General features: G+C 37.6%; 1 protein-coding gene across 4 annotated transcripts in view; it reads left to right on the forward strand.

Annotated features, from left to right (window-relative positions):
* The window catches only part of LOC117423399 (ATP-binding cassette sub-family C member 3-like), an 86286-nt gene that overhangs the window by 42094 nt on the left and 24911 nt on the right, over positions 1-19281 (forward strand). For all 4 annotated transcript variants that reach the window (XM_034039092.3, XM_058989910.1, XM_034039090.3 and 1 more), the window contains exons 4-19: positions 2756-2893; positions 4582-4704; positions 5622-5683; positions 6306-6437; positions 7647-7865; positions 8876-9053; positions 9448-9609; positions 10534-10626; positions 12045-12248; positions 12594-12740; positions 13877-13964; positions 15347-15413; positions 15923-16049; positions 16723-16899; positions 17792-17959; positions 18411-18594. In XM_034039092.3, the coding sequence (XP_033894983.3) occupies positions 2756-2893; positions 4582-4704; positions 5622-5683; positions 6306-6437; positions 7647-7865; positions 8876-9053; positions 9448-9609; positions 10534-10626; positions 12045-12248; positions 12594-12740; positions 13877-13964; positions 15347-15413; positions 15923-16049; positions 16723-16899; positions 17792-17959; positions 18411-18594 (2269 nt within the window). The remainder of the gene's footprint in view (positions 1-2755; positions 2894-4581; positions 4705-5621; positions 5684-6305; positions 6438-7646; positions 7866-8875; positions 9054-9447; positions 9610-10533; positions 10627-12044; positions 12249-12593; positions 12741-13876; positions 13965-15346; positions 15414-15922; positions 16050-16722; positions 16900-17791; positions 17960-18410; positions 18595-19281) is intronic.

Genomic DNA, 19281 nt, shown 5'->3' on the forward strand with positions numbered 1-19281 from the left:
TAATTTAATAAACTAAAATTAACTTTGAATATAAGTGCTAATATAAGCTACTTGCTCACTGTCGCTTTTATTATGAAAATACAAAACTGCATTTTGAGATTATATTGTGAGGAAAGTCCAACAGAGTAACCTTTTATTAATTGATGTAAAAAGCAATCTGTTTTGCTATTTGGGGCAGCAGTGTGGAGTAGTGGTTAGGGCTCTGGACTCTTGACCGGAGGGTCATGGGTTCAATCCCCGGTGGGGACACTGCTGCTGTACCCTTGAGCAAGGTACTTTACCTAGATTGCTCCAGTAAAAACCCAACTGTATAATTGGGTAATTGTATGTAAAAATAATGTGATATCTTGTAAGTCGCCCTGGATAAGGGCGTCTGCTAAGAAAGAAATTATTATTATTATTATTATTTGGGTACACAGTGTTTTATATAAAGATGAAAAGGTTGAACGTTCAAAAGGAAGCACATTTCAAAGACGACGTAATCGGCTTACTTGAAGTTGCTAAGAAACGTCTACATTTAAACAGGACATGCTATGCTCTCGGCATGAAGGTTATTGGATAAATTGATCTCGGTGGACAAACATAGCTCTCATCAGTGAATACTGAGTCTCATTTAAAGACAGGAGGGCTAAGAAGCATATCATCTGTCTACATTCGATTAGACAATATTATTTCCCACTCTCCTGATAAGTAGGTGGGAGGGGGGGATGGAGATGGAGATGGGGCAGGCAGAAGTTGTTTTTGAGTATATACAGAAGTGTTACATAACATAAAATAAAGTGAAACCTGCAATATATAGCACACACTTGTGTGTCCCTTATTATTCTTGTGACTGATTAATATATACAGTGCTCCCCCTTTATAACGCTGTATTCAGGAGCCATAGTTAAGAGACCATGCTGTTTGTGTTCCGCCTTATAACAAGAATACTAGTGTTAGTGTAATGGCATTATGGGGCAAATGGGAGCCATGATCGTACCGCCTTTTAACCTGTTCTGCAGTATAAAGGGCCGCCTTATAAAGGGGAAGCACTGTACTGTATGAAGATTGATTTGTATTATGATTAAGTGTTAAATTGATTGTAGCTAACAAAATAATTTTCAAAATGTGTAATGCCATTCACATCTATTCACTAATCAGGTCTCAAATGTATAGGTTTTAAAATAATCTATGTTTTAGCAAACGTGTGTTTACCGGATTCTGATCGAGTCAACACCCCGGTTTGAACGATCTCCCAGCACTGTCACAATAAAGAATCAAGAAGTACAGTTAACATATTTAATGACTCGTGAAATACAATTCAAAGGTGCTGCGGTATGTAAACTGTTTTGTCATTTCAAATATTTTCACAAAACAATCATTCAACTTTAAAGCTGCAGTGAACAGTACAAAACCACATCAGGATAAAACACATTTGTAGGTTAATGTTTGTTTTCTTCTGTCAAGATTAAAAACTTATGTTCCTATTTTACCTGAATTTTATTTTTGTCCTTTTTTAAATTCCATTTTTTTTTTAATTTGAGTTTTACACCCTTTTTACTGTTTTACTGATACCATTATTTATTTATTTCTTTATTTTTTTACAATTAAAACCACTTTTTTTAAAATCTCTTTTTAATTGCTGTTTTCAACATATTCTTTATATGACTGCTTTTTACAGGGATCAGTATTAGGTCCTCTGCTATTCCTAATCTACATGAATGACTTAGATTCTAGTATAGTAAGCAAACTTGTTAAATTTGCTGAAGACACAAAAATAGGAGTGGCAAACACTGTTGCAGCAGCAAAGGTCTTTCAAAATGATATAGATAACTGGAACCAACTGGGCAGACACATGGCAAATTACATTTAATAGAGAAAAGTGTAAGGTACTGCACGCAGGCAATAAAAATGTGCATTATAAATATATGGGAGATACTGAAAATCTATAAAAAAGACCTAGGAGTTTATGTTGACTCAGAAATGTCTTCATCTAGACAATGTGGGGAAGCTACAAAAAAGGCCAACAAGATGCTCGGATATAAGTGTTGAATTATCAAGGGAAGTAATGTTAAAACTTTACAATGCATTAGTAAGACCTCATCTAGAATATTGTGTTCAGTTCTGATCACCTCGCTACAAAAATTTTATTGCTGCTCTAGAAAGAGTGCAAAGAAGAGCGACCAGAATTAGTCTGGGTTTAAAAGGCATGTCATATGCAGACAGGCTAAAAGAATTGAATCTATTCAGTCTTGAACAAAGAAGACTACGCAGTGATCTGATTCAAGCCAAGCATTCAAAATTCTAAAAGGTATTGACAATGTCGAGCCAAAGGACTTTTTCGACCTGAAAAGGGGTCACAAATGGAGATTAGATAAAGGGGCATTCAGAACAGAAAATAGGATGCTCTTTTTTACACAGAGAATTGTGAGGGTCTGGAACCAACTCCCCAGTAATGTTGTTGAAGCTGACACCCTGGGATCCTTCAAGAAGCTGTTTGATGAGATTCTGGGATCAATAAGCTACTAACAACCAAACGATCAACTTACTTATGTTCTTAATGTAATGGTAATTCTTAGGATCCTTATACAAATCTGTTTTATTCTGATTTTCTTTGCTTTGTGTTGTATAGTGCTTTGAGATACTTTTTGTATGGAAGGCGCTATATAAATACAATTTGATTTGATGATGTGATATTTTGAACAATATATTTATGTTTGTCCATTAGGAAAAATAATTTCAAAAGGCGCTGAAAAGATCTCTTTCTGTGTTCCAGTTATTAGCCACAGTGCTGATTCAGTACGAACGACTGAGAGGAGTCCAGTCCTCGGGGTTGCTCTTCATCTTCTGGCTGTTAGCGTTGCTCTGCGCGATCGTGCCTTTCCGATCCAGGATCCGAGAAGCAGCAGACAAGGTAAAGAGCCACGAGAACTGAAGACCTTTAGTAAACAATTGTGTACAACGTATATGATCCCCATCAAGTAATCCTACCATGTAACACAATTGATACAGGTTGTTCACAAGGTAGTTTACAGCAAATGAACTACCCTCTGTTCTCACTAGATTGCACTGTGACTCGACACAAGAAGAGTTTTTGCCAGTATGTTTTTTGGCCCTATTTGAAAGCAAGTGCAAAGAAAAGTTTTGAGAGGGGATTATAACAGTTTGTACTGGCTAGACATTATTTAGAATAATAATTTGACTGATGCAAAGACATTTCAGAAGGCTGTATCAGATTAATATCAGGGTCTACTATATATCATATTATTTCATAAAATGGCAAGAATAGATGGAGCACTCTCATTGGCTGGCACGTGTTCCGACCTGTGCAGATATGTCACCATACCAGCAAAGCTTGGAACTTTCACAACCACTTTCACAACCACACTTGACAACCAGTTCACTTTGGGTGGGGTGGGGAAGGGTGGGGCCATTTCATAAGTGCAATAAAACACACCTGGATGTTGAAATTTGGTCCAAAATCTGCACATATATGACCATATTTGAACACCTTGTCATGTGGTATTGCGTTCTTATGTAATACTGATCAGTAAAAGACACGTTAATACATACATTTAATATCAGACGTTTAAGGATTAATCAGGCTTGTTTCAAGGACACAATATTGTTGTGAGAAAATTATGTGTTGCTGTAAAAATAAAAAAAAACGCCCCTGGAATATCGGCCTAGAATTGATCAAGGTCAGAAAGCACAGTCACAATAAACCTCAGAAGGAAGGGATTGATTGATGCTGGTATTCTGAAACAGGCCTCTTTTTGGAGATTCATTTCAGTCTTGCTCAAGTTGCAGCTGAAACAGGTGTTTGGTTATTTCAGTACATTCTATCTACAGTGTTTCCATTCTCAATGCATTTGAAGCCTCCCAGCTATTGTGTTAAATTGCTTATTTGTTTATAGATTTGAGGAAAGTTTGATTCTAAACAATGCTAGACTTTGGGGGACGGGACATATTTACAAAAAAAAAAAAAGGTTAATCTGAGACTTAAAGTGCTTTCCTTCTAATACTTGATTTGAACAGATATTTGGCTAAACCATCTTCCACTTCCTTCAGGGGAGGTCACCCTGTTCACATGAGGCAGTGGCATTTTCTAAAGGTTAACATGCATATGAATACATGTACAGTATTATCCTGGTTCTAATTACTCTATGTATTTTATATCATGCTGTGTTAAGTTGGTTTAAGATGCTCTTTAGTCCCCTGCCATAAAGATATGTAACATAGACTAGATCAGCCAAAGTGTCTTTATAGAATTAAGAGCCAGCACCATCTAGTGGCCATTTTGGAAACAAGTGTCCTTTAGGTTTGCTGGTAATACTCTGCTGTGCATTCAGTGGCGTTGGAACTTATATAAAGACACTGGCTGATCTAGCTTGCACTACATATGTCTATGACAGGCAACTGGAACCAAAGAGCAGCTCCTGAACTCATGTGACACCTTAACAAAAACTATTAGAGTAACTGCAGTTAGAACCACTCAGAGTGACTGGTACGAGTAGAAAAGTTTTTTTTTTAAAGATGACAATGTAATTTGAAGCTACATTGAAGTGTGCTAATGATTTGTGGTATGCGTTTTGGTTACAGGGAGTTACTGATCAGCTACGATTTACCACCTTCTATATTTATTTTGGGCTGCTGCTTTTCCAGCTGATCCTCTCTTGCTTTAATGAGAAGCCTCCGTTGTTCTCCAGCATTGTCACAGACCCAGTAAGTGCCTAATACCATTGACCATGTGCGTGATTATTACTGCTTATTGTATTCCTCAGTGAGAACGATAGAATATCTTTTAATCAGGATCCTTACAATCTAACGGTCGTGACGTTAAAATGCAGTGGCTCATCTTGTAAAAGCACTGCAGGAGGAGTAATGTGAGCGTGGTTTGAATCCCGCTCATGCCAAGTTGCACATCTTGCCTGGGGATCCACATTGACTTTTCACTCCTGCAGTGTTAGGGAGGAAAATGGGCTTGGGGTAGAGACCTCTGGTCATTGTTCAAGCGCACATTCATTTGGTTTGCTGGGTGAAAAGAGACCATTGTCATTGACAGCCGTTGAAGCCAGACAATTTTACTCTCCAGGAGAAATGACTTAGTAGGTGCAAGACATTCTAAAGTGTGGCTTGTAAACTTCATAACTTAGTGTAGTACCAGATAGCATTTTTTATTTTTACTGTAACGTGTTTCTTATCAAAACTGCACATTTGAGACCTCTATTAGGAATGAATTTGCAGAGACTTTTATGGAACTATTTTGTGAACTACTCCCTCGGGTAGCGCTTGTAGTGTCAGCTTTATCTTTATTGTCTGCTGTCCCTAGTTTGCCACCTGCCAGCCATTCTCCTTGAGGTGGCTAGCAAGGCACATGGCCAAATCCTTCTAATGTAGATGCCACACTAATTTCTTCCCCATTATTGTTCCCACATTAAAATGAATTGTTCTGGAACACAAGGGTTGTACCCTGGTTATTGCAACCACTGTGTGAATCAAAAAAAAAACAAAAAAAAAACTAACTGCCCTATTTTTAGGCTAATTATAATGGCACACACATGGTCTGTGAAAGAAATCCTACAGATGTAATTGTTGTTAGTTTTCAGTTTCATTGTTCTTTCTTGATCATCTTTTCTTAGAATCCTTGCCCCGAGTACACTGCCGGGTTCCTCTCCACAATGACATTCTGGTGGTTTACAAGGTAAGTGTGTCATTCCTGTATCCAGAGGCTAGGTGGTGCTGTAGGCTAACTCACTAGAAACATTTCACTTCTGGGGGCTTTTGAATCCGACTCAAGTCTGGTGGTCTCCGTTTAGCCCCCAGTGAATAAATAGTCCACATCACTAAACTACTACACAGTTCCATTAGGTCAGCATTCTAGGTCTGTCTTTCCTTTTAAATTGTTATCAGAAATACAAGAAGGCTTCTTTTTCTCTGTATTTATTTATTCCCCTTTTCAGTGCTTATTTTTAGAAAATGTCAGGATTTATAGAAGAGTTTTAACTTTTTCTACTGTCCATATATTAGTATTGTAATTAACTGTACACAATAGCTGTCTTCATTTCTTATCATGTGGACTTTTATCATAGGCTGGTATAATCCGATGAGATTTATTTCTGTAAATACTGTGAATAAATACTGTGAAGATGAGTTTCATCTAAGACACATTCGCATCCCAGATACTATCCAAAACATTATAAGTCAATAAATCCTACTCAGGTATTCCGAACACATAATTCACTAGCATTGCTTCGTACCTTATGTTGAATAAGGGTGTACATATCAAGTTCTAGTCATTCATATTGACTTTATTTTCTTTACAGTATGGCTATCAAGGGGTACAGAAATCCACTAGAAGATAAGGATCTCTGGTCTTTGAACAAGAAAGACACCTCAGAAATAGTTGTGCCAACACTCCTTAAAAAATGGGAGACAGAAAAAGCGAAAGTACAAAGGTATCTGTTATCCTGGCATCTTGTAATGTCCCTGTCATAGGCAATTGGCTTGATTGTGGAATCAGAGGATGCCCGCTGACCTTCAGATCTCCTGAGTTGTGGAGAATTGTTCCGTTAAAAATACCGTAATTGGAAAATTGGGGAGAAAATCAGGGGTAATTGGGCACTAACATATTTTAATAAGATAGCACCTGTTAAGCTATGAGAAAGGATTGAATGACATAAATAGTAACAGAAATTGGACTTCCAAAGCAACTTTGATTCTATACATTTTAATAATGTCAAAATTATGCTTCTTCAAATTATGCTTCTACATATTCTAACATAGTCTTACTTCTCATGCACATCCATTTACTATATATATATATCTATATATCTATCTATATATATTATTATTATTTATTTCTTAGCAGACGCCCTTATCCAGGGTGACTTACAATTGTTACAAGATATCACATTATTTTTAACATACAATTACCCATTTATACCCATTTAGTTCGGTTTTTACTGGAGCAATCTAGGTAAAGTACCTTGCTCAAGGGTACAACAGCAGTGTCCTCCACTGGGGATTGAACCCACGACCCTCCGGTCAAGAGTCCAGAGCCCTAACCACTACTCCACACTGCTGCCCATATATATATATATATATATATAAAAAATGTGTACACATGTTCTAGCAACACATGATAATACAATATCTGGTATTACTAGGTTAAGTTCTAATTTTACATTCCTTATTTTCAGGAAACTGATTACTGTTTCACTTCCTAGGTCATTGAACCTCATCTTTGGGGTCAAAGCATATTACTGGCTGCAGAGCTTGCCAGTCAGTAGCAGCTGGTTTGTTAATGACAGGAAAGAAAACGTTGAAGGGGTCTGTCCAGTTGCAGACATTATAAAAGCAAGACAGAGATTTATATGGCTGTAGAACCAGCTATCATGTTTTAAAATGAAAATAAATGTTTTTTTTCAGAACATCACACTTGAGACCTATATAGTGAAGTACATGACAGGTAGCATTTATGGAACTATTTTGTCAGCTACAACAATTAAAACGTTTATGTCAAGAAAATACAAGCCCATAGGGCTTGTATAAGGCTCTTTATACAGTGAGTATAAAATGGTGTGTATTGCTTGTTCGTGCCTCAGTTCAGTTACTCCTGTTGTCTCTCTACCCTCACGGTTCTCACCCTGTTCTCTGTTTGATAGAAAGAACCAGGCTGTATACTCCACATCCTCCACCAAAGTTCTGAACCATGTTGACGGAGGGACTGAAGAGGCCGGAGTGTTGCTATTGGGGAAGAATGATACGAAGCAGCCGTCCTTCCTGAAAGCCTTGCTGAAAGCCTATGGCTCCTACTTTTTAATTGGCTCTGCATACAAACTTATGCAGGACCTGATAGGCTTTGTGAACCCACAGCTTCTGAAGTAAGGATTTGGTTCTGGTGTATATGACCGCATCTTCCACAGGTATCCTCTCTGCATGAGAACAGTGGATTGACTGCAAACTGTGTGGCAGGCTCTAGAAAATATTTGAGCTATTAATATTCAAACCCTATTTGTACTGGAGTGCTGTTGTGGGGAGCATTAAGGGAGCATAATTGGACATTCAAAATTGGGGAGAAAAACAGGTCAAATATTTGGGAACACTAAAAAGAGAAGGAAAAAAACAAGGAAATATATATTTTTAAATAAATAAATAAACAATTCAGCATGTAAAAAGGGTTTTGTAATATGGGCCAGGAAATTGTGTTCAATCAGCCTGCGCTTGCATTTCCAGCTTACAGAAATGAACACTCAGTATCATTACAGACTTCTTGTGTGCATGTAAAAAGGCAGCCGTTGTATTATATTGCCAGATTTAATTTAGAATGTGTGCAAATATTTGAATGTAATAAAGACTAGCGCCTTTTATTATTTTTTCTCTTTCATCAATTTGAATGGTTTTGAATTGCAAATGACTGTGGCTTAACCTGGCTCAGCAATATGGTAAATATTGAAATGCAGCAGAATGTATTTGCATGCTAGGCTAATGTGTGAAATATACAGTATTATTGTACTGTAGCAGATGTTAAGAATAACCGCAAATATGAAGATGATATTGAAATATGCTAAATTACAGCTTTATTCATATTATTTGGACTGCTTGTCTAGAAATGCTTCCGCAGTAATAACTGAGTGATATTCTGTGAAATTCACCATTTAGAGCAAGAGATGTAGTCAGGCAAAGTAGACTTCACGGTCAGGCAAATGCCTTCATCAGTGTTTCAGTAGTTCATTTATCAGATTCACACTGATAAAGGCATTAGTTGAAGTATTTTTCTGCTAACTTGAGGCCTTCATCATTGACGATTTTGTCCACCTGACTCACTTGACTGCAGCATTTGAGTGTCTAAAGTCTAGGGGCATAACCGCGTTGTCATTGCTTTGTTCCACAGCTTGTTGATTAACTTCACGATGCAGAAGGATGCCCCCTCCTGGTGGGGCTTTGCCTTGGCGTTTTTGATGTTCTTCTGTGCGCTGCTGCAGACCATCATCCTCCACCAGCACTTCCAGTACTGCTTTGTGACTGGAATGAGACTACGCACTGCTATCATAGGGGCTATATACAGAAAGGTGAGCGTGGCCTGGAGGGGTATGTTTCGATCAAATCAGCCCCACTGAACACAGGAGGTACAGCAGCAAAGGTAAATAGTGAGACTGGTTAAATGCTCTGTAGATTGCTTTTAGTACTCTCTATAACGAACATTGCATTCTAGATAATTAGTATCAAAAAGAAAGCAATGCATGACTGACTTAAATACATACAACTTCATATATAAGTTATGAATGCATTAGTTATATAAGTGATGAGCATTTTAATTAGTGGCATATTAAACACAATTCATTTAACATAAGAGCCGTCAATATAATGAAAAGATGAATGTACACCACCAGTGTATTTTGTAAATCCACAGGAAGTTTCAACGATTTAACCGATTCTTGCTGATTGTAATTTATTCTTCTGCAGTCTCTGGTGATCACAAATTCAGCCAAGCGATCATCCACAGTGGGAGAGATTGTGAACCTGATGTCTGTCGATGCCCAGCGCTTTATGGATCTCACCACCTTCCTCAACATGCTGTGGTCAGCCCCACTCCAAATCATCTTAGCCTTATACTTTCTCTGGCAGGTAAGCGGGCCTTTTTGAACATTTCTTTAGTTGTGACCCCTGCATCCCCGTACAGTACCCCAGTCTGTACAGGACAGCCTTTGTAAAAGTTAAACTCCTTTATGGTTTCAAGTTTACATTGAGATGTAAACACAACAACGGCAGAGCTACTTTATCAATGCTCTTTTGTAATTTCTTTTTTCTCCGAACCTCACCCTGTTAGTTATAGTTATCAAGATGTACAGGGAGTGTACCTCCATATGAATAATCACGTTTCTGTAATCAAGTGTACAGAAGACATGTCACACAGACTATAAGCAGTCAAATTTGCTGACCAGATAAGCGATGCCAGTTCAATTCTTGAATTGTGAGGGTCTGGAACCAACTCCCCAATAATGTTGTAGAAGCTGACACCCTTCCCCCTTGACACCCACATCCTTCAAGAAGCTGCTTGATGAGATTCTGGGTTCAATAAGCTACTAACAACCAAACAAGCAAGATGGGCCGAATGGCCTCCTCTCGTTTGTAAACTTTCTTATGTTCTTATGATATATATTTTTTTAGTTAGTTGCTGGTTTGTTTCCCACCTTCACCCAAGTAAAAAGTGAATATGAATTAGTTTTAAACATTTTTCTTGTAGTTTTTCAAAATTATAATTATTAAATAAGATATTAACACAAGAAGGAGGGAAGATGCCTGCTTCAAGATTGCATGAATGTTGTGGAGCTGTGATTTTATAGCTTTTTTAAAATTGTAATTTCTTAATGGAGCATTCTTCGCAGAGCATTTGTACTTTTTGAATGGTGCATATTTCCAAAGTGTTTACTTTAGATAACCACCTGCCTTCCAAAAGTAGAACCAGACAGCGAAGTACAGTCATATGATTCCCTTCAGTCTGAGACACAGACTGCGGAATTGTTTATTTTGTGCTGTTCTTATTTATAGTATCTGGGTCCCTCCGTCCTTGCTGGTTTTGCAGTGATGGTTTTACTGATTCCTTTGAATGCAGCCATTGCCATGAAGACCAGGGCTTTTCAGGTAGGCAAGCCTGTCATAGCCCATTGCTCTAACTACTCGCTTGGAAAAGTTTAGTACAGCATAATGGTAACCCATGGCAACAGACATTAAATACCTACTATAAGCATAGAAAACAGCAACATTATCATGCAAACAATACCAGGGTAAAAGCTGCACTAAAGAAAATACCTAGCATGAAGGGTTTTTATATAGAAATATAAGCTTTAAATAAGACTACTATTGTTGGCATGTGACTATTATCAGGACAAAAAAACATGTTTTTGGTGGCTGATAAAGTGATGTTATCAAATTGGTTTCAACGCATTGAGTTTACCGGCATGATACTTAATGTTTGGAATGTTGCTGTTAGCGTAGAAAGGTCAGACACTTGACTGTATTGTGAGAAAGTAATGGCAAGGCTTTTGAAAACAATATTTAAATAGGCCGAGTTACACAGCGACAGCTTCCATATTAGGATAGACTCATTAACTTGTGCTAAAGAAGTTGGATAAGCAGTTCCCTTGAAAGTGCTATTTAAAAAAGACTGTTCCACACGACTGGCAATTTGTTATGCAAATGGCAAGATAGGGCTAATAGTGGTGTTCAGTTGACAGGTGCTTCTAAATCTATTATAGCAGTAAATGAATGTTTAAAAAGGGGATGACAGTGACAAAAAAACACAAAACCATAGCTGGCCAAGCAGTGGTTGAAAGAGCATCCTGTTTGACTGTGCTTGCCAAGATTGCTGTCTGCCACAAGAAAACAGGAAGATGACTGCAACCAAAGTGTGACATAAGCGCCCAGACGAGGTGAAAACTGTGAAGGGAACATATCCCTCCAGTTTACACACCAAACCCGGTATCCATGTCCATAGTGGCCCTACACCCTATTAACTTCAGGTCCCCCTCAACATACTGTATTCATCCATACACAATTCATGCAGGGTTTTCACAACTAAATCTAAACTAAATCTACTCTGAATTGATCTCACTTATCACAGCATGAGTAAGCCTGTAGTCTGTATTGTTTGAGGTTGTTCATGCATCTGTGTTTAACAGGGTCTTATTGCTTTTGATCATTTCAGTAATATACTTAATTGACCCGTGAAGTAGCAGGAGTAGTGAGTTTCTAATCCTGGGTGTGTGTATAAAACTTATGGACTGCTGTGAGTTCCAAGAAAATGATTTGTCACAGAACCCTCAGAAAAACAACTGTAGCCCTAGCTTTGATTGTATAGGGAGTTTTTCATTCTATACAAAACACTTATAGTATGTAGTATTTTTAATGTATGTACAAGCTCTAAAAATCAAGGCAAATCACTTTCTTAATGAAGAAAATAATTGTTACATTCCATTGACTTAGTCATGTTTGGTAATGTTTGAATCAATGACCAAACAATTCAGAGGATATTCAGTTTTGTTTTCTCTACCCTTTTTAAGGTGGAACAGATGCAGTACAAAGACGCCCGGATCAAACTGATGAGTGAGATTCTCAATGGCATCAAGGTCTTAAAGCTGTATGCCTGGGAGAATTCGTTTAAGGAGAAGGTCCTGCAGATCCGAGAGAATGAGCTGAAAGTGCTGAGGAAATCTGCCTATCTCGGGGCTGTGTCTATCTTTGCCTGGACCAGCGCCCCATTCCTGGTACCTTCTCACGCTGGTTCTGAACTGCACGGTTTACTGTGGACTCTTAGGGTTATAATAGGGCTTAGGGCTTTGCCTGTCAGGTTGAAGCATTCCATTTTTTTTATATTTAAGTAGTAGATTGAATTACATTCAATGACTGTTTTGACTAGAAGTCTTTTTCTTCAAATGTTTGTCATTGAATTTATTAAGTTTCTTTTACATTAATGAAGGACTTTCTCACCATTTGTGCTTCTCATGGTTGTCGAAGCCTTTTGAGTACTTTTAAATTAGATTTTAAAATTAATTCACCTGAAAACTCTGCCCAAATGCATTTGACATTCATTAATATTTATTTATTTTTAGGTTGCCTTGACAACATTTGCTGTATATGTCACAGTGAATGACAAAAATGTACTTGATGCCAAGAAGGCCTTTGTCTCCTTGTCATTGTTCAACATTCTGCGGTTCCCTTTGAACATGCTTCCTCAGGTCATCAGCAGTATTGTGCAGGTAAACTGAACAGCTTTCAGGATTTGAAAGAACTGTTGTCATTTGGTCTGTTGAGTACCAATAAACATATGCCCAATAGTCCACTCCACGGTATTGCTGGTTTTCTAACTGGAAGTCAGTCAGTTGATGGAATAATTGTATTTGCATTTACTTATCAGAGGCATGTGGAAGGAACCCATTCTCATAAAACATTTAAGACACCAGCACAGATTTCATGAACCGTTGTGATCTTCTGCAACGCTGTAATGGAAATAACCACAGCATTAAAATCATGCCCACTTGTGCTAACTAGTTTTCAAATGCAACATCTATGTGCTTTAAACCTCACTAATGGTCTAGCTGCAACCAAACCATGTGACCTACAGCACAGGAAGTGTACAGCTATGGCCAACATTTTTGCATCATCTAGAATTTTAGGATTGAGACATAATAAAATATATATATATGTAACTATATGAACATAATTTAGGTCTTTTATTGAACATTATGTAATCAAAGAAACTACAAAATGGTAGTTTTGGAAGCCATAACAGTAGTACAGTACTTCATGTTTTTCCTCAAATGTATGGAAAACTACAGTATGTAATTCAATATGTTAACGTAATATTATTCATCAGGTTTCATTCGACTTAATGAAGCAAAATTAGTTAATTCTATAAATTGATGCAAAACGTTTGGCCATAGCTGTAGCGTTGCATTTCTAATTCTGCAATGTCAGTTTCATTGTTAACTTCAATGGTTACTAATTGCACAGTGAACTGGATACTACACACGACGAGAGCTTTATAATTTGCATTCAAGGTACAAAGCCTACACTAATAAGAATTACACTTGAGCTGTTGCAGTTGTAACGTTCTAAGATGTATTAAACACAGTGAGAGGGAATCTTGTAAATCAAAGCCGTACAGTACAATGCAATTGCTTCAGTGAGTCTTCCCTCCTTGTCTATGGAACATATCCCTTCATCATGTTATGGCAGAGTAGCCAAGCACTGCCATTTGGAAGGGCAGTGGCCCAAGGCTTGCCTTGAGGGCAAGTGGAATGGGCAATTTGTTTCAGCTTTTATTGTACACACACCATGAGAAAATTATTCAAATATTTAAGAAAATAAGCATCATTTCTCTTTTATGCTTCAGGCTAGCGTCTCCCTGAAGCGCATTCAGTGTTTCCTGAGTCATGATGAGTTGGACCCCGACAGTGTTGACAAAAAGAACATAGCCTCAGGTAGACACTTATTCAAGCCATTCAATTTGTTTGATTTACTTTCCCTTAACTGTTTTATTCCTATAGTTAAGTACACTTTTATTGTCAAGAGACCTGTTGGGCTAGCCCAGACTGGTAAGTATAAGTATAAGTTAAAGAGAAATTGCTTTTTTTTTTTAAATTTCCCTTAATATTTTATAGTAGTATTTCTGGATTCCAATATTAAGTTTTATCATTTTTCACCTTAATGTGGCTTTGAGCTAAAGGGCATTCAAATGACAATTTATGTGACCTTTCAACTTTACCAACCCCACTCTCATTCTATATAAATGTACATAAATACTGTTATCCTATACATTACAAGCATGGTTGTCAGTCAGTCAAAAAAAAAATACAGTTTGGTTATTATTAATACAGTAGAGAATTAAATGGAAGGAGAGAGGGAGAATTAAACAAATCAGTGCTGCATGAATGATTTTGTGAATGCACAACAGTTTATAATCCAGCATCAAATCCCTAACTCTGCTGGGGAAAAAAAAGAAAGTTTTGATTTTACACTCCAAGCAGCACCGCAGTTTTACCGCAGTAGACTTGCTGAATTGCAACCCCACTCAACTGGGTACCAGGGCCTTTTTCTATGGGCCACTGCAGAGTAAAGGGGTCTGCCGAGTGGAAAGGTCACACAATGTCAGTTGATTTGACTGGAATAAGGAAGGCTGTCCAGTGGTACCACTCCAGCTCAAACCAGCTCAAAACCAGATCAAGGCAGATTTCGAGCAAGATTCTAAGCTGTTGCTGTATACTATGGGCATTATGTTTCAAGAATTGATTTAATAAATACCAAGGAAAAAGTATGTGGCGTCATTTTTGCCTATCAGTTACTGCACACTAACTGACAAGTGTATCAGTTTCCTGTGATAAAGTGACTTGTTCACACACCGATAAGTACTGTATGGAATTCTTGCTTAATATAAGGGATAGGTTAAGTTCACAATATCTGTTTTATGTTTTTTTTATCTCACTTATGAGCCGTTATGTAAACATTTCATGCTTTTTTAAAAAGGTTTTTCTTTGGTCATTATGATTTGCACTTGTGTAACTTTAACGGACTCTTGCCAGCTCCCAGTAATGGAAACACGACAATGTGTGCACACTTAGGGGTAGTGTTTGAGGTGAAGTCACGTGGTGTTAAACAGCCTTATTTAAACACCCTGGAGTTTGTTACTGCTCTTATAAATGGCACTCCTCCCAAAGTGAATTGGTTGTAAAGTGAACTGGGCAGAGTGGTTCTGAAAGTTCCAAGCTGTATGTATGATAACATATCTGCACACGCTGGAACACTTGTTGGCCAATGAGATATACCTGAACGGGTTCTGAATGTCATGTTGCCCTCTGTTTTGCAGGCTGTGTCGTCACCGTAGTGAATGGAAAATTCAGTTGGGCAAAATCCGACCCTGCAACTCTCCACAGGTGGGTGTGTGCAGCACATGGCTGGTAATCTTGATATCCAACCGTAATGGTTAGTAACGCTTAGACAATTAGGTCATTCCAGCTCAAATGGACCAAAGGAGTTTTGCTTCTTACAGCAATAATTTGCATCAATTTTTTTAAACATGCTTTCAAATATATCTGTCTCTCTGTTCATTGATCTGTGTTACACATTTACTGTACATTCTTACATGAGCATATACAGAAGGTAAAGAGTTGCATGTCCCCATAGGCTTGGTTTACATGCAAAAAATAAAAATGTCTCACCTTTTTTTCCACAATATTTTACCTTTCAGGCAGTTTTACATGTAGTTTTCTTTTAGGGAGAGAACTTCTACTTCAAAATTGAAATGACCAAATTAATATTGAAACATAGGAGGGTATATTTAAATGTTTCTGCAACCAGCATAACATATTTTATAACGATACTGTATTTTGTGCTTGCATCATTGTGGTGGGTGTCATGGCTTTTGTTGCGTTGTATTTCACAGTATCAACCTGATGGTGCCTCACGGATCTCTGCTAGCTGTGGTGGGGCATGTGGGCTGTGGGAAGTCCTCTCTGGTCTCTGCTCTCCTGGGTGAAATGGAGAAGCTGGAAGGGGAGATTTCAATCAAGGTGAGTTACTCCTGCATTCAAACCAGCAAGGGTCGAAATGCACATCCTTGTATAAAATATGTATACAATGCTCTAATTTCCTGTGAGGAAACTCCTATCAGTAGCATTAAGCAACAGTCACATTACAACATGCCGCAGGGAATCATATCTAGCACTGTTTTGATGCTTCATTAAACATACTGTTTGGCTGGCTTTTGCTTTGGATTACCTGGAAAATGAGTCAAGAGGTGACCTCTACCAATACAGATCTTTGTGCCTCAGATGTGCTGTGAATCAAAATAATAATTTCCCTTTGTTACTTCAAATACCTGGTACTCTGTCTAAAAGCACAATCGTTGTAGGGAGAGTAATACTGTACTTTCACTGTATGACACATACACATTGTATAATACAATATAAACCTTGATATGGAGTTTATATGCATCTTTTTAAGGAAACTGTCTTACCAATATTAATGTACTGTATAGAATGTATTTAACCTGCGTTCACGCTCAAAAACTGCAATAATATATGAATAATTAATCTGATTATGAATTTCAGTTTCACCCACTGTATCACATTACTGTTGCTATAACAACCACTCAAGGGACCAACTGAAAAACATATTTTTAAAGTTCGGGTTATTTATATTTAACATGAAAAACATTTTTGATTTTGTATTGATTTTTTTCAGGGTTCAGTGGCCTACGTGTCCCAGCAGGCCTGGATTCAGAACGCCACTCTGAGAGACAACATCCTGTTTGGCAAGCCATACAACGCAGAGAAGTACAGCAGCATCCTGGAAGCCTGTGCCCTCCTCACAGACCTGGAGGTGCTACCAGGGGGTGACCAGACTGAAATAGGAGAGAAGGTAAGACCTGTGAAATCAGGGAAGCAGTGCTCTCTACGTCGCACCGTTTTAACTAGACATCCACTTACGATAAGACTTGGTATGGACATTCCATGGCAAATGTTTTAATTTAGCAATAGAACCCTGATCAGGGTACTGTGCAACTGCCATAATGCTTTATTAATCAGGGATTATTCTTATTTTAAACTGTGTAAATATCTAATTTACAAATTGATTTACACAAATTCCCTTTTCAATGTTTTGCTTTTCTCTGTTGTGCCTTTTTAAAGGTAGGTGTTCTATCTGAAAGTGTTGTGCTTTTCTACTGTGTGGTAGTGCCCAGCAGTGCAGCTTTCTGAACTGTGACGTTTCTAATATTTTAATAATGAATATGTTCATTGGCTGTTGGAACGGCATAATATTCTTTACATGGGCTTCTTTTTCATTGTGCTTTGCCTTTAATGATTTATTCAAGTCTTTGTGTGATTTCAACTATATTTTCAGTACTTTTTGTATTTATATCCTTGGCAGGGGGTATGTATATGATTCCGACATGCCTTGCCCTGGATATAATGATATTTCTTCAGTTTAGTTTAAATATCTTGTTTTTAGTATTGTTTCTTTGAATATGTTGTAATTAATGGCACAACCCTATCTGTATACTGTAAAAATATATATATATATATTAAGTGTATCAAACTATACCATAATTACATATTAATGACACCTGGTTTTGTAGTTACAATGCAACAGCATGTTTAATTACAAAATTAAGTGTCAGTAAATACCTCCCAATAATTGTTTTAGTAAGATTGTTTTTGTGTGCAATTGTTTCTGTCCTACATTACGATATTGTTGCTTGTATTTTGTAGCTGTATATTCTCATGGTGTGTGTTGTTTGTGTTGTCATCAGGGTATTAACTTATCCGGTGGTCAGAAGCAGCGGGTCAGCATTGCCAGGGCTCTCTACAGTGAAGCAGATGTCTACTTGCTCGATGACCCTCTGTCTGCAGTGGATGCGCATGTAGCAAAACATATCTTTGACAAAGTCATTGGTCCAGAAGGGTTACTTAAAGACAAAGTAAGTGCTCAATCATGGGATTAGCTAATGATATTCTCAAAGAAATTGCTATCTCCATGTGGGGTTTCCAGCTTATTACTGTTATAGTGTTTTACCAGCAAATACATCTGTACACATATAGCGCCACCCAAAATATATTTACATGCGTAACTTGTGTAAAACTTGCAAGTCTCGTTTATGCTACCATACCAAAATAGTACACTATATAGAATACTATAACCCTAGTGTAGCGCACGCTTGGCATATAATGCAGAACTTGGTATATCATTTCTTAGTGTAGAACACTCATATTTGTAATAGTGCACACCTTTTCCAGTGAACAGCATGGTATTTGGTATACACAAATGTTAAAGCTTTGGAGACTGGACTGGCTTTGGCTTGTTCAGGTTAGTTTCCAGTGCTGGTCACTGACTGCTGTGTACTTGACTTTCTTCCTCTTCATTTTAAACAGACTCGAATCCTGGTGACACACAGCATCACCTTCCTGCCGCAGGTAGACAACATTGTGGTGCTGGTGGATGGGAGTGTGTCCGAGATGGGGTCCTACCAGGAGCTGCTGACACAAAATGGTGCCTTTGCAGAATTCCTCCGAAATTACACGCTCGAGGACATTGTTGAGGAAGACGAGGCTATAGGTACATCCCTTGTCTTGTTGTTTTTGTTTTAATAGTTTTTAGGAGTTTTGTTAAAAGATATCTCATGCACCCTATGAAATCAACACACTTTTTAGTACACATAGGGGCTTAAATGTACAGTGATTTCTTATTTGGCTTTAGCGTATTCTTCAAGCTTTGAAGAACTTTGGTTTCCATCTTATGAGATCAATAGTCCTTTTTTTGTACAGCATGATTCATAATTTGCACAAGATTGTCAGAGCATTGTGAAAACTGGAGGGTATGTGGAGGGTGATATACAAATGAAACTGTATGCCACTCTGTGGTGCTGTGTGGTCTCCATGCTGTTCAGGTATAAATAGGCTGGATGCCTACAGTTCCTCAGTATTCACAGCTTATACTGCATGAATCACCCTGTATAATTCAATAATTTTACTAATGTGCTGTAGATTTTTCAGTTGATCTAACTACTGCAGATTTTAAGACAAAGCTAAAAAAAAAATCAGTACATGAGACAGCCCTATTTAATTTTTTTGTGTATTTTTATTTATGGTAAAAATACTGGCATTTCAATCCCCCATTGTTTTAGATCAATTGAATTGTTATATACAATAAATAATGAAGGACACCCACCACCTCACAAACTGATACTGTAAAAAAGATATAAAAAAACAAAATAATAAATACAATAGGTCACCAGATGATGTT

Source organism: Acipenser ruthenus, chromosome 17, assembly GCF_902713425.1.
Source record: "Acipenser ruthenus chromosome 17, fAciRut3.2 maternal haplotype, whole genome shotgun sequence".
NCBI lineage: Eukaryota > Metazoa > Chordata > Actinopteri > Acipenseriformes > Acipenseridae > Acipenser > Acipenser ruthenus.